General features: G+C 33.2%; 1 protein-coding gene, 1 long non-coding RNA gene and 1 pseudogene across 14 annotated transcripts; 1 reads left to right on the forward strand and 2 right to left on the reverse strand.

Moving 5' to 3' along the window:
* Positions 1 to 139: 139 nt before the first annotated feature.
* On the reverse strand, positions 140 to 7423 carry LOC110668070 (potassium transporter 2). 13 transcript variants are annotated; one of them, XM_058151914.1, is made up of 12 exons: positions 6848 to 7423; positions 5754 to 6234; positions 5508 to 5551; positions 5197 to 5299; positions 4787 to 5018; positions 4463 to 4708; positions 4308 to 4361; positions 2774 to 3034; positions 2485 to 2537; positions 2261 to 2378; positions 1745 to 1999; positions 140 to 1419 (listed from the first exon to the last, which is right to left on the reverse strand). In XM_058151914.1, the coding sequence occupies exons 4-12, from the start codon at positions 5233 to 5235 to the stop codon at positions 317 to 319; spliced, it is 2361 nt and encodes a 786-aa protein (XP_058007897.1). In that variant the 5' UTR covers positions 5236 to 5299; positions 5508 to 5551; positions 5754 to 6234; positions 6848 to 7423; the 3' UTR covers positions 140 to 316. The 13 variants fall into 13 exon arrangements, with proteins under 13 accessions (XP_058007897.1, XP_058007888.1, XP_058007898.1 ...); XM_058151905.1 differs by having other exon boundaries at positions 4787 to 5021; positions 6848 to 7421; XM_058151915.1 differs by lacking the exon at positions 5508 to 5551 and having other exon boundaries at positions 5197 to 5277.
* On the forward strand, positions 7168 to 11427 carry LOC110668036 (30S ribosomal protein S13, chloroplastic-like; annotated as a pseudogene).
* Positions 11428 to 12960: 1533 nt separating this feature from the next.
* On the reverse strand, positions 12961 to 14056 carry LOC131182559 (uncharacterized). The gene is made up of 2 exons (XR_009150824.1): positions 13822 to 14056; positions 12961 to 13388 (listed from the first exon to the last, which is right to left on the reverse strand). It is a non-coding gene; the product is annotated as an uncharacterized LOC131182559 (long non-coding RNA).
* Positions 14057 to 27169: the final 13113 nt, after the last annotated feature.

The following is a 27169-nucleotide window of genomic DNA, read 5'->3' on the forward strand; positions in this document are numbered from 1 at the left end:
TGAAACATATAAAGATTTTATAATTCAATGCAGACACTGTTTATCGTAGTGAATCCTGCGCTTAACAAAATTCATAATCAAGACCTCTTCTTGCTGCTGGTGCTCTTCAACTCATTGTAAGCACCATAATGGTTTGAGCTTCTTTGAATAAATTCATTTTTTTAAATTTCAAGAAGTGCATATGATTGGTAAAAGACGACTCTCTACAAACAAATTAACTTGCTATATAGACCTTGCCTGAACTTCAATTTCCTCTAGCTACTGTTCAGTTTTCTCTATATAGAATAAGCGTAGCAAATTACTTTACATGAAATTATTACACAACATAAACCATGCCAACCTCTAGAAGAGACACTGGTGGAACTTTGAGCGCCACATCAGGGCCCCTGCAGTTCCTTCCAAGGAAATTATATCCAAAATTAATAGCCAATCTCTTCAGGAGAGACGACCCTTGTTTCGCTTGAACATGCGAATGCCCTAGTATAAATGCAGTACCAGCTTGCTGAGCCGCAAACAGATCTTCTAGCTCGTCTTTTAACTGCACATGCATATCAGATTGTGAATCATCATCAATGGCAAACCTCACTCTTCTTTCAACTATAGGTTCCATTTCAATAACATCGGCCATACTTTCTAATGTCAAAAATCCACCAGATACACTTGCTGGCTGGACAGTCTCCTCAATCTCATAAGCTGGTAAGCCAGATAATGAATTGGTTCCAATTACTGTCAGTCTATATTCACTCGATGATGCAATGGATCGAGAAGCATCATCCTCAGTACACGAGTTAGTCCCATGTGCTCGATGCCAATCATAGTTGATGAAATCAGCCAGCCTAGCTACAAGCTCAGATTCAAAAGAATCAACATCCTGATGCACGTCACGGTATCCATAACGAACAATGCATCTGTAAGATCTATGAGATGGAGGGCCAACACGGCCCACAAGATACCTCTCATTAGGGGGCACGTAAGGGACAGGCACTGATTTTACACACACAAATACAAGGATACGATGGAAGGCAGGAAGGTTAGTGACAAAGCGTGAAAAGTTTGCAGGGATGCCAGAGGTGAGATCAGTGAAAACTATGCCAATGCCAGGCACTCTAGCAATTCCTAAGCTTGGACCTAAGGCTAAAAGCCAGTCTAGTGATACCTTGTTATGGAGATCAAATTCATATTTTTTAATGGTGGCATAATGCCAAACAAACATAATGGTCATGAGGAAGAGGGCTAAGAGGATGGGAAGCCAGGCACCCTCAGTGAACTTGGTGAGTGAAGCTGAGAAGTAGAGCAGTTCAACAGAGCCAAAGAAAAGTAGGAAGGAAAGCGCTATGATGGGGAGCTTGTTCCAACAGAGGATGATAACCAGGGAAGTAAGGCATGTGGTCACTAGCATTACCGTCATCACTGCTAATCCTGCAACAGAAAACCATGAGATTGTAAAACTTAAAAATCAAGATTCATTTCTTAATTGTCTAAATTTAGGTGCTTAATAACAATTTGATCATCAATTGTGAGATGAAGCAAGTTGTTTAACAAAGTCAATTCGGCAAATGATAGGCTAGGCATGCCCCAGAGGACTTAGAACTAGAAATGGACACTGCTCCTTATGAATAGGGAAATGAACTTGAAATGATTTCCAATAATATGAAAACATTTAATTGATATGGGAAAACTAATTTGATGATATATTAGAAAAATAAGGATCAGAGCCAACATTGGTGATACAAATGCAACTTACCTGATGCATTTCCCATGTGTTTTGTGTCTCTAAATCCAATAGTCACAGCAATGCAGAGGACCATGAGAATCCAATTTATCTCAGGGATATATATCTGGCCGTGTATCTCATCAGACGTATGAACAACTTTCACCTTTGGGAAGCAGCCAAGAGACTGGCTCTGGTTTATGATAGAGAATGTTCCACTGATAATTGCTTGGCTTCCGACCACAGAAGCAAGAATGGCTATTATTAGCACTGGTAACCTCAATTTTTCTGCATCCAAAGTCATCACTATCTTAGTCAAGTACACAACCACCAATGTTTTGAAGAAAATAATCCCCAGGACCCCAACAAATAGAGACATTACATTTTCTTAAGTTGCCAGGGTTGACACATTTTAAGTTCAGTCAGCATTGGCAGGACAGCAAATATGCACTGGAGTGAATACTAATTAATCATGTAGTGTAACCTCCTATCAAGACTATGCACATTTAACATTGTGGTTTCCTTTAAAAAGAATGAAGATGGTATTACCTGGAACTGAGATATAAAAACCAATATGACTATTGTCATCATGATGTTGCGAAAGATATGCAGCTTGCCCCATATATGCCAATATAAGTGCTGGATAAACCATAAATGTGAAAGCAATCTGAAGAACAATAAAAAGAGAAAATAAATATATAAATACATCATTGGCAGGTAGCATGGATTTTTCTATGACCAGATATCATACTAACTTTGGAATTCTAACAAACCTGAATTGCAGCATAAGAGAAATGACCAAGATCAGCAAACATTGCCTCTGAACCTGCATACAAATCATGCATAATATTGGCATTCTCAGGTAGTTAAATAAAATATGATCCAAACGTCTGTTTCCTACAATATAATCCATTGACACTGAGTCCTGGATGGCAAACTGTACCGGTAGATTGTATTGGCTTAGAGAAACATAGCAAACACATATCAGGCCGAACTTGAAATTCATAGTCACAAAACATCCAAGGCATTTCAATTCTGCAAATGCACATGTTATAAATGTACCTGTTATGCACAACAATATTCCACCCAAAGACATCCACCCGTCTTTCCTTGTTTTCTTCAAGAACTTAAACATGTAATATGGGGAAAGAGCTTGATAGACATGTGGATTCCAGTGGATTATGTTATATAAACCAAGGGCACTGATGCATACTAGCCATGTCAGTACTACTGGTGCAAAGAAAAATCCCACTCGATGTGTCCCATAGTGTTGTAGTGCAAAAAGACAAACCAAGATAAAGCAAGTGATTGGAATCACAGCATCTGCAAACAGAACGGGGCAAAGAGTATTATTATATAGTTACAACTAAAAATGAAACTAGCATATAAATGATAATCTTTCATTTCTAAACTGAACTGATTAAACACATTTAGTGACATGAATTACTGTGCTTTATGCCAATACCTGTTTAACATGATAAAGTAAATTGGATATAACAGTAGACCTGAAGAATGAAAATATGTACAACAGAGGGACCTATAGCCTTTCAGTGAAGAAGATCTATCTCAAAGGCAACTAAACCCATAACAATTTTTTTAGATATTAATCTAACTGTCATAAAAAGGCATTGATCAGAAACTATATATATATATATATATATATATATATGCTCTCACTTGGTGGGAAACTAAGTCCTGTATTACTTGCCCGAAATATTTATGATTATTCTCCTGTGCATGGCTGCCAATGCAGCCATAAAGAGAATGGTAAAAACTTCATGCATCCAGAAAAATTTCCTCTAGCAACATGAAAATAAGGCACAAAGATTCATTATTGCTGCCAATTATATGTAGGTATTGGAATTCTTCTGAGGCATTTAATTTACTCTTTGAATCATAAACAATAAGATGCAGTACTAATCAAAGATACTTTTTCTTTGTCAATCTGACTCATGAAGCAGTATCCTCATACTTCCTAAACAAAATTGTAAAATACACGAGGATGTTACAAGGGGTCATGATATGACTCCTTCAAGACCAAAGCATGCATGGGCAGTAGGGATGGTCCCAAAAATTCAGGCCAACTTGCCTTTCTTCAACAACTGGATCAGAATGACAAAGTAGACCCCACACCACCACACCCCCCCCACCGCCCCCCCCCCCCCCCCCCTCTCTCTCCCTCAAAATAAACAATCCAATTATCATCCCCTATGGCCAAATAAGGACATCAGATTATGTCTTCAAATAATTTACATGACTTTGTCACCATTTGGGAACATCACTTTTTCATAAACACAAATAAAGCTAAAAAAAAATTATTTGCAGACAGCCTAATTCCAATCCAGCCTCCCCCTTCCCCTCCCCAATCCAGTCTCTACCTTCTCCAAAGAGATCACCATTAACCTAAATAGAGAATATTCAATTGTGTGAAAGTAATTAGCCAGCTGTTCTTTGCTGCTTGTTTTTGCACACAATTAATCCACATCCAATGCAAAAAGCTTTGGCATTCTATTAAATGCCAGCTTCTTTTAACATTTATAACTTCCAATAACAATACAATGGTAATAATAAGGCAAATGCAAGTAAAGAAGAATACACTGATGATGCTCCTTGGACATGGATAACTCAAGGCCAGACACTGCAGAAAAAACTACATAGGAAAAACAAATAAACAATAAGTCAGTTTAAAAACTGAGAGAAATAAAGCAATGTCAAACAAATTATATTAAGTGTTACTGGAAATAGACTCACCAGAAATTGCAGGAGTGAGCAGTCCATCTCCAATTACCATACATGTACCAAGAAGTACCAAGATCAGTAAAGCAGTATGCAATCCCTTGTGCTTCTCAAGGTACATTTTAACCCTTGAATTATTATTCTTCTCTGGAGGGTGCTCCATTTTGTAAGTGGATAGTGCTTCATCTGCAACCTGTCTATTGGGCAGAAGGCTAACTTTTGCATGCCGGCATATCAAGGAATATAATGCAAAAGTACCGCCTACAAAATAAGTCATAAAAGGTTTTTAATTTGATGATATAACTGATATAGTCATAGCATAATTGTTCAGGCACTTACCCTCTCCATTGTCATCAGCTCTAAGTACAATGAAGACATACTTGAACAAGGGGACCAAAGTGAGAGTCCAGAATACAAATGACAGAACACCAAAAATCTCTTCATTGGACTCTGAATGCTGGATATCTTCTGCAAATGTGCTCTTGTAAACGTAGAGAGGGGAAGTGCTGAGGTCCCCATATACCACACCAAGGCTCTGATAAGCCAAAACCAACAGTGTCTTCAAAGAATCCTTCTGAAATGAAATTTGACAAGCACTACTCTTAAGAATTCGACCAAGTTACAAAGCACTTCAAAAAATTAAGTTTCTATTAACTGAATTGAGTCTACATGTTATGCCACGCCACAATAAAAGGCCCACAACTTTAAACAGCTACAGACTATTAAGCTCTAAAAGGAAATGAACAAACCTTTGAGGTATCCCAACATTTACCATGCCCAAGATCCATGGTTCCTATGCCTCAATCTTCACAATATATTTCTTGAAGTTCCTGAAACAATATACTTGTTGATCTGCAACGAATCAAATATTTATACTGAATATGCAATTAGAATGGAATCTGAAAACACGATCAAAAGAATATCCTAGTGAATTCCAAGCATCCATGCATATCCCTGCTTTACACCCGCAAACAGAGAAGATAGAACCCGCAAACAGAGAAGATAGAAAAGAACAAGTCCCATTCACTGACTTTACAATAAATCCACATGCCATCCATACCTCCAGCACATCCCACCAAACTTTTAGAAAATGCACATCTTTTTCTGAAAATTTTCACCAAAACATATTAAAAAAAAAACCTCTGAAGTTAAGTGACCCACATCTTAGTTTTTGGTGAATCCTTAAAATGTTAGGCTCAACTACAATAAAATTTAATCAAATAGAGCTTCATAAATGCAGAAGGGCCTTCATTTTAATTCTGCACCTACACTGATTTTGTGTTACAAATAAGAATTATATGTTTACCTTTCTTTTCCTTTTCTGGTTGATATCTCACTGTTTCTTGCTCTTGAATCAATCAAGAAGCCCAATCCAACACGAAATGTGGAACAACAACCCGCCCATAAAAGACAAAAAGGGTATAGAACAACAGGAGCTTTGAAGTTAACAGTGCATATATAGCCATGGGCATGGCAGCCTATGCAAGATAGTTACTACCACTACATCTTTCCACAGGGAAATAAAACAAAATTGAAGAATCCTATGTGATGGAAACAGAAGGGCATAGTCACGTGATATAACGACAGTTACATTCTCCAAACCATCACAACACCCCACTACAATAAAGCCAACTTTGAGGACTATCGAACAGACCCCACCCTCCCTCTCTTTCTATCTCTAATGCACACCCAATTGGACGGAGTCCCTTTATCACTCTCAATTTATCCATCAACTGCTGAATTTCAAGATTCTCACCTGCCAAAAGACACTCTTTTCATTCTTTTTCCTGCAAAATCTTTGAAAGCTGATTTAAGCAGTTTAAAAGGCAAGGTTAAGCGTTACTATAATTGCCATTAAACAAATAGGTTTTGCATTTTGCAAGCAGCTAAAAATAATAAAAAGAAACGCAGCCTCAATTTAACTTTTAGAGAGACCATAACCGCTCATATATTCATTAATCTAACAAACTTATCCTCCAGAACTAGCAATTTGCTTAAATGATTATGATAGAGGCAGATGCATGTGAGTCATATGAAATGAACATGTTTCTTAGCTCGAAATGCGCTAATCAACAGCCTTTTCACAACCCCTTTGCAGCAACATTCAGGCTCAGCATTTTCTGTTTTCTTATACCCACTTGGCTTCACTCCCAGACCCACTTTGTCCCTTTAATCATCTCAGCTAAAGAGCCTTTTTCTGGCCGAATCATCTGTCATATTTTTTCTGGGGGTTTATCTTGAAAAGAGATAGCAACTTGACCTCTAATTTTAGCATTTAACAGCTCACTCTAATTAAGAAATCTGACAGAATTTTTGTAAACTTTAAAACAAAGAGCATAAATTGACAAAAACAATTTGAACGGATACAAACGGATATGCAGCGAAGCACTAAACATTTACCTGATTTTCCATTCCATTCTGAAGTTCTTGGACACAACGGTACTATAGTCTTACTGGATCTGCAAGCAGTCACTAAAGCAGCAATCAACGGAGTTAAAGTTCAAATCTTTCCAATCTTCTCATCATATTAACAATACAGTGAACTCGAATCACTCTTTATATAACTGATTATTAACCAAAATTTAAGGCATGTGAGGCAGATTTGTACATAAAGAAAAGATGGCGAGTGAGCTTAAGACAGCGAGGAGTGAAGATTTTGGATGGATTTGAAGAGCTAAATGAATGCACAAAAAGCTGTTAAAGCTGTGCACCAACCGACAATGGCGAATGTTGCTCAGATAAAGTTGTATGAAAGGAAGAGAACATGGGTAAGCAAAGGGGATTTTGATTCTGTTCCGTGAAGAATGACGATGGATTTCATGGAAAACGGTGATAAAGTTGTATGAAAGTTCATTTCTTTTGTCCAAGTTGAACAAATATAAATTCCCAAAATGATTGCAAAAACAGGGGAATGTTTTCTATTTTCAAAAATTTTGCTATAAAAAAACCAGTTATTGCATGTATTCATCCATGTTTGCCATGCTTTGGAATCATGAGCCACATTTCAATATTAAAAATATAATTTCCAGAGACCAAAATGTGTTTATATAAAAAGGAATAAGAAAATGCTTAGGGGAACTTCATGAACTTAAATTAAATTGACATGGAATAGTTTGAAATACTTGTTCTTGAATCGCTGATTTCAATTCAAGCCGGTTCAAAATGATTTAGAGAGCGATTTAAAAGCAATTTAGATAATTTAAAGATAGTTTAGGTAAAAAAATTTTAAAAAAATTATTAATTTAAAATTAAGTTATATTTGTAATAATATTTTAATTTTTTTAGAAATTTTTTAATTAAAATAAATTAAAAAGAATAAAATTAATTTATCTTTAAGAAAAATTTAATAAGAAAAGAGTTAAACTTAAATTTGATAAAAAATTAGAAATAAAATTAATTTTTAAAAAAAAATTAAAAAAGTGTATATAAATTTAATTTTATCTATGTATCCTCTTGAAATTTAGAGAAATCAAAGTTTGCAATTCTATTATTTGCCTTTTCCTAAAAATTATATGATAATTTGGTAATTTAAAAAAAGTATAAAAGAGAAAAAAATAAAATATAAAGTATTAGAAATTTTTTTGAGGATATAAAATAATAATAGAGTAATAATATTAAAAATTTCAATGTTAATAAAGTAAATAAATTGAAAGAGTATTGGGAATTAAAAATGGTGTAGAAAATAATTGTTTAAAAAATTTGAGAGAAATTAATAATACTAAGAATTAAAAAAAGTGTAAAGAATTTAAGATTTGTATAAATGAATTAGGAGTAGGGTGAGGTATTTATTTAGTTCTTTTATATTAAACTGCCAGTTTGATTTAGTTTAAAACCATCTATCGTATTAAATTGCCAGTTTGATATGATTTAAAACCATCGATTCAATTTGATTCGAAATTGCCGGTTCATTATTCGTGAAAAATATGAACATGAACTAAATCAAAGAATAATGATTTCAGTTTGGTTTGAAATCAATTCCAATTTTAACTGATTTCAATTCAATTTTGACTGAATTAGTTTCGATTCGATTTCGATTCAAAACCAAGATCATCCCTACTTAGCCTAATTGGAAAAAACAAAAAATCTTGGCCTAATTTGTGAGGCGGCTAGCCACTTTGAGAGATATAGAGAAAGTTACAGTGCCCCCACTTTAATTGGCTAAGCTATTTATATAAATTGTGATGCTAGAAACCTAAGTTTATGTTATAAAGTCAAATTCAACCACTAACAAATAGATTTTTGGGAGCCATAGCCTATAGGCCTTGTGTTGCATGCTTCCTAGATAAGAATTTGATTTCCAATTCCTCCATATGGGTGAATTTTTCAGCCTAGTCATGAGATAAAACCATCTTAAAAATAGACCCCATCTTTAATATTAAAACACTTCCTCCCCTAAGGAATTTTTCATAGATTGATGTCGTATTATTATTATGGCTATGCATGGTTCTTATAATCGAATCGAGTCAACAGGAATCATATCGAACTAAAGTTTTTATCGATATTTTGATTCAATTTTGATTATTTACTAAGAATTAAACTGAAACTATATCGATACTAAACTGAAATCATACCAAATCAAACAGAATTGAGAGCTAAATTTATATTATGTTTTTCTTTTTTTTTAAATATATTATATACTTTCAATATAATTATATATATTTATATATGTATATATAATTATGAACTAAATACAATTTAATATTATATTTCATTTTTTTTATATTTTTTTATAATTTTAATTATAAATGCATTAAATTATCTTATAATTTATATTATTATAATATATATATTAATTCTTAATTATATTTATATATTATAATTAAATATTACTTAATTAATAAATAATTAAATATATATATTATATGATATATTTATACTATTATATTATATAATATATTTAATTTTAAATTACATATATGCTTTATATTTAAAAATTATATAATTTAGAAATAATTAAAAATACATTATGTAATATATTATATATTAGTAATCCAATTTAAAACTTAAATACTAATTCAAATATAATTTTTTAAAAAAAATAATTATATAAAATTATTATAAGAATCGAAAACTAAACTAAAATCGAAAAATTAAAAATTACATCGAATCAAAATCATAACCGTATCAAACTTTTAATTTAATTTTAATTTTTAGATAAACTTCAAATCAAATCGAAGCCACCCGCACTTAACTATTATGTTAAGAAGAAATACATTCTTTCTCGTTAGATTTTAAATTTAATAGCAGAAAGATATATAGTAAATATATTATTATTATTAATTAAAATAATTTTATATTAATTAAATTAAATATTTTATTAAGATTTATATAAATTTAATTAAAATATGCATAATTAATATATATATTTAAATAATATAAATATTTAATTTAATTATTATTATTAAATTAATTTTTATATAAGATTTTTAAAAGAATATCGAATGTAGGAGCGGCACATGGGGCGCAACCCATGTGTTTGATATACAGGCAGGCAACAGATGCTAAAAGTTTTTGTTTCTTCTTGGCCTCAATTGCCTATGATAACCTGTTTTGGCATTTTGTATTTAATATGTGAATGTGATATATCATAACAGAACCAACTGGAAATTCGAGCTTCCAGCTTCTCATTAATGGTGGATCACTGGTGATCATTGATGAGCTGCCTTACGTCCCCATTCATTATTGCTATTGCCTCACATCATTCAGCCAACTCTCATCAAATTAGAAATTCAACTATTCCAACTACTAATAAAAAGTTTATCATCAAATTTCCCATGAAGATTTTTCTCGACAAATTATCAACTTTATATTCATGGGAAAGAAAAATCTTCCCTTTAAAATGAAAAATTAGATAAATAAACATGTTTTTCAATTTTCTAAATTTTCATTCAAAAAATGAAAAAGTAAAGAACTTGAAAATAAAGAAGTAAAAAAAATACAGAAAACTTGGGTTTGATTTGAGTTTGTCTTCATCCGGCGTGAAGTTATGAATTTGTCCTATAGCCTTAAAACGCAGCGTTGCGTTCTCTGCGTTCGCATAACCAATTAGCAACTTTACAGTCTGTTTGGTTCCCAAGAAACGGCAAGAGAAAATGGCACGAATACAGAAACACTGGCAATGCCTTTAGTGGCACCCACGTTATCGCTAATATGCAACGGTCAGACAAGTAATTATCTCTCCAGCTTTGTCTCTCTTCCAATCTCAAACTCTCCAAAGGCAAGTCTCGTTTTCTTTGAAGGATTTAATGGTTTTGGTCTTTTCAACCATTTGGTTTTCTTATTGAAGTTGTCAATTTTTACATATTTTATTATAGGTTCATTGTTTAAGTATCCAGTGTGTTCGTGTTGGAGGTGTGGAGATTCCTAACAACAGGAGAGTTGAATACTCCCTTCAGTACAGACATCCATGGAGCTGGCCGCTCAAGGGGTTCGCAAAATCCTCTCTGATCTTAGCATGCACAACAAAATCACCAAGGACTTGTTTGATGAGGAGCTCTTTATTCTTCGTGATGAAGTCTCCAAGTTAATATGATTGAAGGCGATTTGGTAATACTTCTCATTTCTCCTCTCTCTTTCTAAAATTCTTATGTACCTTTTTATTTTTTATTATTTCAGAGACGGTTCAACGCTCTCAATAATATAAGGAGGTTGAAGGAGATTCAGTGCTACAGGGGGTAAGACATATTCAGGGTTTGCCATGCAGGGGATAGTGCACTAAGAACCATTGCCAAACCTTGACGGGGAAGAGAGTCACTGTTGCAGGGAAGAAGAAAGCTCCCCATTAACCATGTGGGTTCATTTTCTTTCACTTACTTGGTAGAATTGTGATGTTGATTCCAATGAAAATCACTCTTTAGTCCTAATACATATACTTGATTTAATGAAATTGAGTTTGTCATCTTTGAAAGTGCTTCTTGTATATTCTAAATACATTTTCTAAATAGCAAGCTACATGCCCTTTGTGTTTCTTGTCTAGCAAATTATTCTTGTTCATTAATGTTGGGGGCATCCGGTGCAGATAATTTGGTTCCTCAATGATAGTGTGATTGTGAGTCAGTACTGGCTAAGCTTTAAAAACTTGAACGAATTTGTTGTCAACCCTCCCCAGAGCCCATCAATGGTTCACCCTTCTTTCATTTAGCTCTTATATACTGACATTGTTTGAGTCCACACATTTTTCCATGTCTGCAGGTTCAATCCTATGCCTGCCCATTGTATTGGCTGTTGCCTCATCTCATCATTCTAATTATAGTTTTGCATTAATGTGTAATCAATTTCACTGAAACATTTCTGAGATCTTCTTCTCTTATGACTAGTTCATCCTATTGCAACATTCTTATTAAATCCCTTGTTTAGACGTTTGCACTCTACTTCTGGATAGAAAAGTGCACGCCAAGTTTAGATCCTTGCTTTCAGTCTACTTTTGTGGATGTTGCTCAAGGCTGAGGAGGATTGAAGCCATGGATTCTGTTCACAGCACAAGGCAATAATTGCCCGTAGGAGGAGCCTTGCCAATCTGCTTTTTCTATGGAATCATGTTTCCATTTTCCTCCCAAATATGATTGCAAGAAAAGAACTAAAATTGATGTTGGTGGTCTGTTTCCTTATTTAAGGCATTGTAATAATATAGGTTGGGGAATGAAGCTGTTTAATGATGATGATTAGTTGTAATTAAGCAGTAAAATTATTTCCTTGCAGTTTGTTAGGTGAGGTTGTCCGCTAAACATGTTTATCTCTTATCACCACAACACCATTGATTTAACTACAGTTCTCTTCTATTATCGTGTTTCTATTAGGACCTTGCCACAGTAGCAAAGATCAGTTACTAAAATTTAAAGAGCACAAATGGTCCCTCCTCATCAAATTCTTCTTTCTATCAAAAGGGTTTGAGCCATTATTTTTCAGTCGATTAAGAGGAGGAAATACAAGAGAATGCTATGCTGACCAAAGGCACTTGTGCATTACTTGGAATCCCAGTAAAAAAAATTAAGTTTTGTAAATATTTTTTTTCTTTCATACTTGTTATTGCAAAATTTTCAGGAAGGAGCTCGCTTTATACAGTAAACTGTGCTATAGAGATTTCAACTGAGGTGTTTTACCAGAAAGAGTCCATGATCATTGCTTTGGTTAATTTGTGGACAAAAAGTTAAAGAAATATTTCCCACATCTAAATCATAAACAAGCAAATGGTGATGCTTTCTTGTAATTCAAAAACAACATTTTTTTAAATTAGAAAAAGGCTGAGATTGCTTAGTGCTGACTTTAGAATTTAGCATACATAATCATGAGCATGCGCTTAGATGTTCTAAGATAGCTTTGTCAAGCCTGTGCAAAGAACGATAAGGGCATCTATCATAGGCCATGATGCTAATTTTTGTGATAATTACAGCGGGACTTCACAAAGAATTTTTTTTTGGAATTGGAGAAAAGGGTATCGCTCAAATTCTTTTTTTTTTTTGCTTTTCAAAGAAAAAAAAGGCTCAACTACAGTTTCCAACAAGGTGTTGCTTCACTTGGTGGGGACTTGATCAAATGTCCCAAAAAATATTTTGATAAAACTTTCAATATTGTCATATCTCCACTATAAAACCATGGACTAGCCAAAATCCTTACTGAAATGCTAATTTATGAACACAGGAAAAATAAAGGAAAAGAAATAGTTGTATGCATAACATGATGAAGATGAGAACTAACACAATAACATAAAAACATATGTATAGCAAAGAAGGGGAAAAAAATAGCAGCTGCAAGGAGACAAGAACTCGACTGTGCCTTCAGTGGCCAATACCAGGGCTTGGAACATCACCATACCTTCTATAATAGTCATAATCTCCTTGGGCAGCTTCATCTCCTGAATCATCTTCCATGTCTACATGCTTTTCTGCTCCTTTTCTTTCATTAAGGCAAGAAAGAGCACAATCTGTGCCAATCCTGGTAGCCACTTTATATTGAAACATAAGAGACAAAAGAAGCACTAGTATCAGCAGAAGAGCACGGGCCTTGGCCATTTCTTGAACTGATATAATTCTTGACGCTAGCTATCTAGCTTTAGCTAAGGAACCTAGTCTTGAAGGAGGTAAAGGTTACACCAATTTGAATTATTTATAAGGCACTATCATGGGGTGGCATGATTTTTAGAAAGGTGAGTAGTATTATATGATTTCATTCATGTAGGGTCATATAAATGAGCAGTGCATAGCATTTATGAATGAAGAATTATATAGTTTTATGACTTTGATGACTTTGTCTTTGACCTTATTGCAATCCATTGTCATTAGGAAACATCTTGAACTTGAAGATTTTATTGACATCATTATATTTCATTTATCAACTTTAGCTCAGTAACATCTTTGAAGAAAAGACACTTTCAGTACCTGACAGAAGTCTCTGGCAAGATATAGCTTGATGTGTGCAGTTCTAGAGCAATGTTAAGGGAGAGCCTTGGTGGAGTAGTAAAGTTACTTGAATATACTTGGGAGATTGCAAACATCATAAACAGTTCCTTCTCCATTCAAGGAGAGACCTTAGGAAGCTCAGAAGTCAAATCATATCCAGCCTTGAGATGAGTTATATGCAGACTTATTTCCTTGTGCATGGTGCTGCCTTATATAAATTACCTTGAAGTTAGTACTCAATGCAAATCACCTTGAATTTGAGGTCTAAGGTACTTGTAAATAATGAGGGACGTTATAAATTGAGTCTGGTCCATTATTAAGAGATCTGAAAGTTGTTGGAACTACAATCCTTTCAGTTGATAACTCTCATGTCACATGGGATATATCAGCTTTCCTGGCATGAAAATTTAGAATTTCTCATCCACCAACTTTCCATTTTTTTAATCCAACAGAATATTCTAATTGATAATGATGAAAGTCCTTTATTGATTAGTGTTCAACTTTGCAGCTAGAGCACTCCTAAATTACAAAAACCGATATGAGAGAATACACTTTTAAAATTATTAAGAGAAAAATATTTAATTTCAATATGCATAAATTAAAAAAATACTTCTCATTTTTATTGAGAGGATAATTAAGGACATTGCTAAAACAAAATGGGTCCATTTTATACGTAATAATAATGCAAGGATTGATGTTAATCTTCAATTTCTTGTTAAAATTTTCTTTTCCACAGTGATCAAAGCCTTCATTATGGCAAACTCCTTAATTTGATGGGCTTCACCTACATAATAAATATCTATTAACAAAGAAAGATATCTGGACAATCAGAATCAATTACAATCAAATTTATAATGCTACCTGATGGACAATTGAAGAATTTTTACGTTTATTTTAATTCCATTAAAGAAAAGAGATTTGAGACCTGCCTTTGTTGATACTAAATAAAACCAGGTTATAAAAATAAAATAATAAACAATAATAATAAAAGGTAAACTGGGGTCAGCATGGTATTCATTTCGTCTATAGAAAATGTCAATATCTTGATGCCTTCTGCATTTCTTTTCTTCTTCATGTAAAGCAAGTCTTTTTTAGCTTGTATGTATCAACAACTTTAATTCAGCCATGCAAGTGCAGCAACACAAACCAGCGACACATTAAAAGATTTATGCTTTTTCATGGCGTGTAGCTCTAACAAAGCACTTCTTTTTTCTTTTTCTTTTTTAATTTTCTCCACCAAACCTTATATGATATATATATATGTGTCATGCACTTGCATTTCATGCATCTTGCAATTTATTTGCGTCATCCTCTATGTTTGAAGCATGCAAATTCTTATTAATAATGTGTAAATTTACATATAATTATAATTAAGTGGGATAATTTGTAAAATTTAATTCTATGGTATGGGAAAGCATTAGGATATATACATGTACATATATAAATGCAATGAAGTAATAACAAGGATTATCAAATATATGTGAATTCTGAAAGCATATATCCTGTGATCAGAAATGCAAATGAAATGCTAATTTAATTAAAAATAAATAAAGTGGTTAGCCAATACACCCACTAACACAACTTTTTATCCACTAATTAATAATGGGATGGGACCAATATGGCTGCTTGGATTTTGACTGCCAATCCTAAAAAGTATTGGAAGTAGGTGAAAATAATGTTTTCAAGATTGCCATCCATGCATGACTTGGAAATCAATCTTCACATAGTAGCTTCCAGCGCGGTCCTTGGACTGAGATAATATAGAGATATAAAATTATTCTTAGAGTATTCATCTACAAGTTTAAGTTTTTACATTGAATGATTCATTAACATTTTATCAAAGCTTTTCAAATCAAAAGATTCAGAATTCAAACTTTGGCCACCCTATTTATTAATTGAATATTTCAGCGCAATCCAAAGCGAGTAAGTGCTTGTTGCAAGAGCGTAAAAGAGAGATATAAAACTATTTTTAAAACCTTCATCTATAAGTTTAAGTTATTAAATTGAATGATTCTTTAACAAGAGAGATATAAATTATCTTGTAATTAAGATCGTAATATTTCATTATGTTTCACAATTTTAATGTTCACGCACATTACTTTAACATTAAGTTTAATTTAACTTCGAGCGAATATAGTAATTTTAATGTCATCATTTATATTGCATTATTACAGTTGAGATGTATAGTAGATGGCACTGATATTATTAATATGAACTTAAAAAATCATACCCTAAAAATCAGTTATTAAAGTTCATATATTCCATATTAAAATTCTGACATTTGATTCATAAAACTGAAACCCTAAATCTTTTCATTTCAAATTTGGATTCTAATACAATATGATTTTGAATAAATGAAGGGTGGGCTAAAGTATTCTTTAGACTTTAGGTACATTAGATTCAAAGTGGAGAGCATAAAGACCAATCTTTTTTATGTAGAGAGCCAACATATTGGATTTCTCAGGAAGGAAGTCTATTAACTAAGGCAGGCAGCAATCACTTTCTAATTACCAAATTAATTAATAATTAATTAATAGACTATATATCCCTCATGAGTTGACCATGTTTATTAATTAAATTATTTAATTTGCATTAATTAAGCAGCAAATGGCATATATATATAGACCAATATACCTACAAGAAATTATTGTAGAGAAAGCATCAAGAAAATTAGTTGTGTTGGATTTCTGTTATCATGTGTCAAACGCTACCATATATTATATATCCAATTGAATTGGACTCAATTCATATTTGTATATGAGAAATCATTCTTCAATTCCCTATATACGTAATAGATGAGCTTATATATATATATATATATATATATATATATATATATATATATATATATATATATATATATATATATATATATATTCTAAATTAAGAGAATAAGGTTGGCGAATTAAATAATATTAAAGATTAATTAGTAATTAAATTTAATAAATTTTAATAATAAAAAATTCAAATTAAAATTTTTTTTCTCAAATTATTTTTTTATAGTACTTTTCTAATAATTACTTTTGCAGTCTCCTAATTACAGTTTCAAACAGAACCAAGAAATGAAGGCCGTCTTTCATTTGATATTAACCATATTTGTTTTTTTTTTGCCCTTTAGATAGAAAATAATGGATTAGTTATTCTCAACAATTGAATTATCAAACATGAGTTTAGATTTGAAAAATAATATGTGTCATACTCAAATTGGATTCAAATTTTGTGTTAGGTATTTTAAAAAAAAAAAAAAAGAAGATAAAACTTTCATTAAATGGAAACATAATACAAATTTAAAGTATAAATTTTTACCCTTCTATAAATTTACATAACAAAATTTAAGATAAACTACTTATACAAAATATAATAGCAATTTCTTAATTTGAAAGATTTGATCCTGTTAGGCACTTGTTATTCGAATATATTTATATAAATAACAAAATAAAAATAAAAATATACTTTATATATAATAATATTTATATATTATATTTTAAATAAATATAATTTAAATATTTTATAAAATATTAACATTTGAAGATGCAAATTATTAGTAAAAATTATATTTTATATAAATTATTAATTAAAATATATAAAATCAAATAGGTTTCAATATTATTTAAATAATTATAATAATTAAATGGGAAAAAATACACTTAAGTACCCTATAGTTTTCACGTTTTATTAAAAGGGTTTTGAGATTTTCTTTTTTTACGGATAAGAGTCTATGGTCTAACAATATTAGCATTTAAGAGACAAAGTGACTAACAATATTAGATATTTGCTAATATGACAGGTATGCATTGATATTGCGATGACGAGGCAAACGTGGCACTAATGTGTCGTGACTTCAATGCCATATTATTATTATTATTATTATTATTATTATTATTATTATTATTATTATTATTATTATTATTTATTTTGGGAGCTAAATACAAAAGGCTAAAAGCACATATCCCTTAAGCGTCAAAGGCTGAAAGCACATGTCCCTTTAAGTGTAAAACAAAAAGAGAAAAACTCGGGTTTTGAATGCTAAAAGCTTAAAAGTGTATGATATTTAAGTGCACTTTATGCTTTGATTTACAAATAATTCATTAAATATTATAATTATTTCTAATCCCTTTACCTTTGTCTCTTCCTCTTTATTTTTTTTTTTTTTTTTTTTTTTTTTTTTTTTTTTTTTTTTTTTTTTTTTTTTTTTTTTTTTTTTTTTTTTTTTTTTTTTTTTTTTTTTTTTTTTTTTTTTTTTTTAATTTTTTTTTTTTTTTTTTTTTTTTTTTTTTTTTTTTTTTTTTTTTTTTTTTTTTTTTTTTTTTTTTTTTTTTTTTTTTTTTTTTTTTTTTTTTTTTTTTTTTTTTTTTTTTTTTATTTTTTTATTTTTTCAAATTTAAAATTTCCGAATCGAAAATAAAAATCAAACTTTTCGAATTTTTCTCCGTCCCTCTCTCTTTCTTCTTCTCTTTTTCTCTCTCTCTCTCCTCTTTTCTCTCTCTCCTCCCTCCTCTCTCTCTCTCTCTCTCCTCTCTTCTCCTCTCTCTCCCTCCTCCTCCCCCGCCCCCCTCCCTCGCCGCGCCCGCGCGCGGCTCCCCCACCCTCGCCCCGCCCGCCCTCCCTCTCTAAATACGGCTTCGGCCGGCCAAATGCCGCCCCGGCCGCCAATCTAAAAATCCACAAAAATCCACCATCCATCCCCACCAAATTTCCTCCATCTCAATCCAATAATCTTTCCATTTTTTTTTTTTTTTTAATTTTTTTTTTTTTTTTTTTTTTTTTTTTTTTTTTTTTTTTTTTTTTTTTTTTTTTTTTTTTTTTTTTCGGGTTTTCCAACCTCGTCGAAGAAAAACGCGATCGAAATTCGACTTTTTTTTTTTTTTTTTTTTCCATTTTTTCTTTATTTTTCTTTTAAATTTTTTTTTTTTTTAAATTCTGAAAAATTTTTTTAATGAGCCAAAAAAAAAAATATAATAAAATTTATTAAAAAAAAAAAATTTAATAATTGGGTTGTAATTTTCGGTACATGAAAATTCGATTTGAAATTCAAGATTTGAAATGGATTGAAAGAATTTAGATTTTCATTCGATGTCGGAAAAGTTTCGTTTGTTGGGAACCCCATTGTCTTGTAAAAACCCTTTTTTTTTTTTTTTTAAAATTTTTCTAAAAAAAAATAAATAAAATATTAAAAAATAATATTATTAAAAAAAAAAATTAAAAAATATAAAAAATTAAAAAAAATAAATAAAAATTTAAAAATTTTTTTTTTTTTTTTTTTTTTTTTGAAAATTTTTTAAAATTTTTAAAATAAAAAAAAATTTTAAAAATTTGATTTTTTTTGATGAATGATCAATTGATTGATTTGTGTGATGATTGATGGATGTATGAGATGATGATGGATATGATGTGTGATGATAGGTGTTTGAGTGTGAGAGTTAGGTTGTGTAGGTTGAGGTTTAGGTAGGAGGTATAGGTTTAGAGGGGTTAGCTTATTTTTTTTTTTTTTAGTTTTTTATTATTTCTTTATTTTTTAATTTTATTTTTTCTTCTTTTAATTTCTTTTGAATAATTATTTCTATTCTTATTCCTCCCTTTGCTTTCGCGCGCCCCCTGCCTTTTAATGTAAGAGTAAAATAATTTTTAATTATAATTTTTATGTATTATTATATATTATTATATGCATATATATATATTATATATATATATATATTATATATTATTATATGCATATTATATGTTTATATGCATAATTATATAATATATGATATAATGTTGCATTGTTGTGTGTGTTGTGTTGTGGTGTGTGTGCGTGTGTGTGGGTTATGGCGTGTGTGTGGTATGGGTGTGGTGGTGGATGGTGGGGGTGGGTATGTAGTCAGGTAGTTGGATGTGAGTATTCATGTCATTGATTTCGTTTTGGATGAGGTTATTAAGAGGAAGTGAGAAGTAGTAATGAAGATTTGTTTTGGATAAGAGTAAGAGAGAGATATATGATATATATTATATATGATATATGACTTGTGTGTGTATGGTGTTGTGATTTTGATTTTTGATGATGTGATGTGAAAATGTTATTGATGTTGCATTTCATGTTGTAGTAGTTTTTAGTTTTTTAGTTTTTTATGGATTTATTTTTTAAATTGATATTTTTTACTCTGTAAAAATTTTTTTAAAAAAAAAAAAATTTTTTTTTTTTTTTTTTTTTTTTTTTGTTTTTTTTTCTCTCCTTTTTTTTATATTTTATTATTATAATTGTTTGTTTAAACTTTAAAAATTTTAGAATTTTTTGTTGATTTTTTTTTTTTTTTTTGATTTATAATAAAATTATTTATTTAAAACTAAATAACTTTATATATATATGATATGTTGGATGGATGGATGGGAGATGATTTTTTATTATTTTTTATTATATTGAGTGAGTGATGAGAGAGTGAGCTCCCCCAATTGTATATATATTATATTATATCGGTCGGGTAAAAAAAAAAAAAAAAAAAGTCATTTTATTTGATGACTCTTGTTTGTTTTTTTTTTTTTTTTGGGCAAATGGGGGCTGGGCCTGGTAAAAAATGAAATGCTAGCTTACTACGGGCGGGGGGGGCTTTGGGTGGCCAGTCAGTCCTCTTGTCCCGGGCTCATAGGTTGGGTCGTGACACTCTTTTTCTCCATCTCAGAGGTGGAGCGAGGGAGACAGAGATGGAAAGAGACCTAAATAGGAAAAGAGAGGGTGAAAGAGATGGATAGAGGGAGATAGAAATAGAAAGAGGGAGAGAGGGATGGAGAGAAACTCAAATAGGGAGAGAGAGAGAGAGAGAGAGAGAGGGTAAAAGAGATAGATAGAGAGAGAGAGAGAGAGAAACCTAAATAGGAAGAGTGATTGCAAAATATATGAATAGAGAGAAAGAGAGTGAGAGGGAGAGACAAGAGCAAAATGATTAAAATAATTATAATATTTAAGGACTTATTTATAAATTAAAGGCAAAATATACTTAAATATCATGTACTTTTAAACTTTTAGTATTCAAGGCCTCAGCTTTCCTTTTTTAATGCTTAAGGGACATTGTAACAACTTGAATTTTTTTTATAAAAATATAATTTTAATATTATTCTAATATTATTTTATTGATTTAAACAGTTCATTAAGTTTTGCTTGATCTTATTATTAGTTAAGGAATAAATAATTTATGTATTTAATTGCTTTAAAATTATTTAGTCATTTTAATATATTTTATAAAATTATTTTGAAGTCTTGAATTTAATCTTTAGAAATATTTACAATTTTATGTTTTAACATTTTTTTAAATTTAATGTAATTATTTGCTATTATTATGATTAATATTATTATGTTTAATTAATTTAGGGAGTAAGAATTTATTATAAATATTAATAACATTTTAATATTATTTTGATTAGAGATTTAATGAAGGTGTTTTAATAAAAAAAATATTATGTATTTAAATGTTAAAAGTATTATTTATATATATATTGATTTAATTATATTTTTATAAAAAAAATTCGAGTTATTACATTCTTCCCCCCTAAGAAAAAAAAATCGTTCTCTAATGTTAAATAGAAAGGACTAAGGAAAAGAAGGTGATTGGTCATTTCTCCTTAAACTCTACTTATGCTATCAAACATATTCCACTATTCTCCAACTTTGTTGTAGTGTCTAAGCCATCATCATCCTTTCGTAGTGAAACTCCTATCTCCAACTACTATTTAATCTTTTTCTAACATATTTGATACTCTTTATTCTTTCACTACACTCTGGTGTAATAGCTTGTAATTCTATTATATGTTCTCTTCCATTACCAATCTTTGTGGTGCACAAAAGTGACTTGTACTGCTTGTTATACAATGTCTCATAAAGCGACCTTCTAAAATAACTAACTTTGTATGCACTTTATCCAATATCATTTGTCATAACCTGAATTTTTTAAAATATATATATTATATTTTTATATAGTATTTAAATATTATTTTATTATTTTAATAAATTTTATAAGATTATTATGAAGTTAGATATAATCTTTTGGATTATTGAATTTAAAATATAGTTTTATGTTTTGATATTTTTAAATTTGGTATAATGAATACTATTATTATTATTATTAATGCTATTATGTTTAATTAAATTATTAAGTAAGAGTTATTCTAAATATTAATAATAATAATAATTAAATATTAATTTAAATTGGGGTTTAATAAACTTTTTTTTATACAATATTATGTATTTTAAAAGTTAAGAATTATTGTATTATATATATATATAGAGAGAGAGAGAGAGATGAAAAGTGATGGAAGTGGCAACTTCCATCTTGCGTAGTGTGTGGGCAGTGCAAAATTAAAAAAAAAAAAAAATTTGACACAAGAAAATCAGGAAGAGCTTCCTCTCCCCCCCCCCCCCCTTCTTCTCCTCCCCTCTCTTCTTCTTCTTTCTTTCTCCGGTAACCAGCCGGCGATCTCCTTGCCTGCTTCATACACACCGGCGATATCACCAGTGGCGGCAGCAGACCAAAATTTGGTCAGCAGTGGAGAGAGAGAGAGAGAGAAAAAAAAAAGGGTCCTAAACTTTGAAAACTCATATCCGGCGATCCCGACATTTGATCGGAGTGATTTCAGCTGCTATGGACTCCTAATAGAGAGCTCTTTCAGCTGAGACCAGCCTCGCTGGATTTGGTGTCCATTTTCGGCTCCGGCGAGGAGAGAGAAAATAGCCTTTTTTTTATTTTTCTGCGAGATTTTTGACAATCTGACCATTAGATCGATGATCTAAGACCACCTATGGACTCAGGAGGAAGAGAGAAATATTTGGTGTGACCAGTTCTGATAAATATCATCGGCGATCGGCAACCTGCCACTGTGTGCGGTTGTTCCGGCGGTGGCTCCGGCGAGTTTTGGGGATGATTCAACTTTCAAGGCTTCCTCATAAATTTTTAGTGTCACGACCCAACCTATGGGCCGGACCGGCACTAGGACCTGGGCCAGCCTAAAGCCCCCGAGGCCCGTAGTAAGCCTTAACTATTCATTAACCCAACTCTAAGGCCCATTTGGGCCCAATATCAAGAAAACAAACGGACAGAGTCCGGCCATAAAATGGACTTTCCAACGGGGAGTTTTCGACTCACCCGACCTGTAAACACAATAAACAATCCATTGGGGAGCTCAGCTCACCCTCCACATACTCATCAACATAATAATAAATGGGAGCTCAGCTCCCTCATCCAATCCATCAAACAGACTTAAAATATTTAAGTTTACAGGTCCAACATGATAAAAATATTACAGACCAAATTCAAATAAATACTGCTAACACATGCGGAAATTCTAGGAGTAATTAAAATTACACAAACATGGATAAACAACTGCGAAGGATAAAAGCAGTTAACCTAATAAAATATCCTCCGTGGCTGTAAAAATTTTTGAACAGAGTGAGCGTCGACTCGAGAGTAAAATATCAATCTTAACTATAATCTCTATAACTATCTCAAACTAATGCAACCTGTAGAGTGAAATGCAACATTAACATCATATTCACATCATAGCATCAAAAGGTAATTTGGAGCACTCACGCACTCGTAGCATCAATCATAATATATTGGGAGCCGATCCCTATACTCTCTTAAATCCAACTTGGTGCGCCGAAGAACTCAAGCGGACTTTCGCTTAATAAACCAAATCGAGGGTCCCAGAAGAACTCAAGCCGTGACTACCCTCGAAGGAACGGGTCCCTGAAGAACTCAAGCCGTGACTACCCGTCCTATCCATAGTCCACACCACATCACACGCACGCCAACGCACGACACCGCTCCAAATTACCACAACAACACTCATGGCACATTAATTATGAATGCAACATAAATCGTGCCTAGAGTTTAACTACATAAATATATTCATATAAGTGATGCATGGGCATCTTGAACATATAATAATATCGAAATTATAATTAAAATTAATATTTTACTCACGCACTTGACGACAAATTACCGTGGCGGGCGGAGGAAGAAGGGCTCACGACAATTACATTACATCTAATTAATACAATCTGACTCAATACAAACAAAGAAAAGACCAATTACGCCCTAAGTCGTGAAAATCCCAGAGTCTCCTATACCTAGGACCTACCCAACCCGCAAAAGGGCAAAAAACGCACTTCTATATTCACAATCCATATATCAACAGTTAAATCATATCACACAGACCCTCCTGGGACAATCAAATCAATTATCAATCACACTACGCAAAATTTCAATTTAGTCCTTATTATTGATCATATTTGCAAAACCGCCCAAACAAGCTCTAAAAATTATAAAACTTTGCCACGCGGTCCTTAGCAATATTACTAAGATATTGCAAAAAGAATCTTAATATTCTAATCTACAACTAAAATTTTAATGATTTTTAATCCTATTTAAGCAATAGAAAATTACGAAAAAACAAGGTACTGGTTTACCTTTTGCCGATTCCGACCTCGGGACGCGCCGACGTCGACAATGGGGTAGGCAAAATCTCGCCCAATTCGAGACTTTTCCAGAACGTGCATGCAGTCCGAAATTTGCGGCCAATCGTCCGAATTTCCGCGAATTGAGAATACCTACACGAAGCCCATAACACGCGTGTTAGTAAATAAATTTTTTAGAATTTTCTAAGCTCATTTAATGCTCGGAAAAACACTGCGAAGTTCCGTGGGACCCACCGAAAAACGTTGTCGGAAAATTTTGAAATTAATATCCCCAAGCTCGTCGAGTGGAGCGTGCTGGTAGCCTCGGTTTTCTCGTGGGATTCACGGTTTTCGAGAAATCTAGCCCAAAAGTCGAAATGGGCTAAAATCTTCCCGAGCTAAAATCGGACAATCCGCTCGATGGATTTCGGCGTTCTTGGTGTCTATGGAAAGCTCTCGCCGAGTAGATGGTTTTGGACACAAGACCCGGTCCAATCGGTGACCGGATCGGCCGGATTTGGCCGAGGAAGCTGAAGCGGCGCGGCGCGCGCAGGGGGAGAATCGCGCGCCGGCCGACTACCGGGAGGCCGGCGAGGGGAGGACGCAGGGGAGGCAGCTGGCCGGCGGCAGGGGAGGGGAGGAGAGAGAAAAGAGAGAGAGAAGGGGAGGGCGTCGCGCGCGGGAGGAAGAGGAAGAAAAAGAGAAGAGACCGGTCCGATTCGACCGGTCCGATCCGGTTCGATTCGGCCGGTTCGATTCGAAATACAAAATTTTGAATTTTTTACTCTGCCTCGGGACCGAAAACGAGGTCCAAAAATTCCGAAAAAATTTTCGAAAACTCAAAAAAATACGTAGACTCCAAATATATTTTTAGTTTTGCCACGTGGTCTTTAAATTAATTTTTTAAAAATCATCAAAGTTTATATTTTCGGAAAATCGAACCCGATTTTTAAAATCCGAAAAATCTCAAAAAAATTCCTAAAATTTAAATAAAATTTAAATATCAAAAATACCCATAATTAATAAAATTTTGGGGTGTTACATTCTTCCCCCCTTACAGAAAATTCGTCCTCGAATTTTTACACAAGGCAGAATAAAGTACATGATTATACATTGAACAAGTAAGGGTACTTGCTACGCATGTCCCGTTCGACTCCAGTGCACTCTTCCACCGATCGACTCCTCCACAAAACCTTAACCATAGGGATCTGCTTTGATCTCACTGCTTCACTTGGTAGTCCACTATGGCTACAGTGCTCCTCAAATGTCAAGTTCTCTTTTAGCTCTATCACATCCATGAGAAGGATCGGAATGTATTTCTGAGCATGGAGATGTGAAACACGGGATGAACGTGAAAAGGTTGGGTGGTAGCTCCAACCGTGAGGCAATCGCTCCAACTCTATCGGTAACCTCAAAAGGTCCGATATACCGAGGTGCCAATTTGCCCTTCTTTCCAAATCTCATGACTCCTTCATTGGAGATACCTTCAGAATACATAGTCGCCCACGCAAACTCCACATCCCTCCGTCAAGTGCATAACTCTTACGCCTCGAAAGTCGTCTTGATCGTTCTCGATTAAAGGAACTACCTCAAGTGTCTTGCACTAGGTCTACATCATGCACCTTCGCTTCCCCATTTCTGTCCAACACAGAGGAGACCTACACTTTCTTCCATATAGTGCCTCATAGGGTGCCATCCCTATCTGGAGTGATAATCGTTGTTGTAGGCAAACTCCACCAAAGCTAGCTCATCCCATTGACCTCCAAAATCCAAGACACTCATGCGGAGCATGTCTTCGATGTTTGGATTGTCCTTCCGTCTGTCGAGGGTGGAAGGTCAGATCAAGTTCAATTGTGTGCCAAGTGCCTCCTGCAACTTTCTCCAAAACCGAGAAGTGAATCGGGGCCCTCTGAGATATTATGGAAGCGAACTCCATGCAATGACTATTTCTCGAATGTAGAGCCGGGCATCGTGCCACGCAGTATGTAGTCTTTACTGTAAGAAGTGAGTGATTTGGTCGACGGTCTACAATTACCCATATCGAGTCATATCCTCGCGTGGTACGAGGCAACCCGTCACAAAATCCATAGTGATCATTTCCCACTTCCATTCAGGGATAGGGAGCACTTGCAGCTTCCCGACGGTCTCGTGTTCAAACTTCACCTTCGACAAGTCAAGCACTTGGACACAAAGTGCTATGTCTCTCTTCATGCCATTCCACCAATAGCTATCTTTCACATCATGGTACATTTTGGTGGAACCTGGGTGGATACTGTACAGTGTGTAGTGTGCCTCTTGCATGATTTCATTCCTGAGATTGTCCACATCGGGCACACATATTCTAGAACCTTGCACTATGGCGCCATCATTGGCAAATCTAAACTCACCACCTTCACCTTCTGTACTCTTTCTATAATCTTCATCAATTGTTGGTCCTGGCCGGGAAACTCTAACTCTGTCCCTCAAGTCTGGCCTCACTGAAAAGTGAGCCAACAATACCCCCTCATCTGAAAGATCTAGGATTAAACCTTGATCCATCAACTCATGTACCTCCTGAATCAATGGTCTCTTCTCTACTGAAATGTGCGCCAAACTGCCAGAAGATTTCCTACTCAAAGCATCTGCCACAACATTTGCCTTCCCAGGGTGGTACTGGATGGTGCAATCATAGTCTTTCAGAAGCTCCATCCATCTCCTCTGTCTCAAGTTTAAGTCCCTCTGTTGGAAGATGTACTTCAAACTCTTGTGGTCGGTGTATATCTCGCACACTTCACCATACAGGTAGTGTCTCCAGATTTTTAGTGCAAAGACTACAGCCGCCATTTCCAAATCATGGGTGGGGTAGTTCTGCTCATGCCTCTTCAGCTGCCTTGAAGCATAAGCCACTACCTTTCCATTCTGCAT

The sequence above is a fragment of the Hevea brasiliensis genome, chromosome 8, assembly GCF_030052815.1.
Source record: "Hevea brasiliensis isolate MT/VB/25A 57/8 chromosome 8, ASM3005281v1, whole genome shotgun sequence".
Taxonomy (NCBI): domain Eukaryota; kingdom Viridiplantae; phylum Streptophyta; class Magnoliopsida; order Malpighiales; family Euphorbiaceae; genus Hevea; species Hevea brasiliensis.

Excerpts from the sequence above, each read along its gene's own strand:
- LOC110668070 (XM_058151911.1), bottom strand. The coding sequence starts at position 5,235 with ATGGATCTTGGGCATGGTAAATGTTGGGATACCTCAAAG. Across the intron at positions 4,362-4,462 it reads GCTCACTCCTGCAATTTCTG|TTTTTTCTGCAGTGTCTGGC; the intron begins GTGAGTCTATTT and ends TTTCCTATGTAG. Across the intron at positions 1,420-1,744 it reads ACACATGGGAAATGCATCAG|GATTAGCAGTGATGACGGTA; the intron begins GTAAGTTGCATT and ends TTTCTGTTGCAG.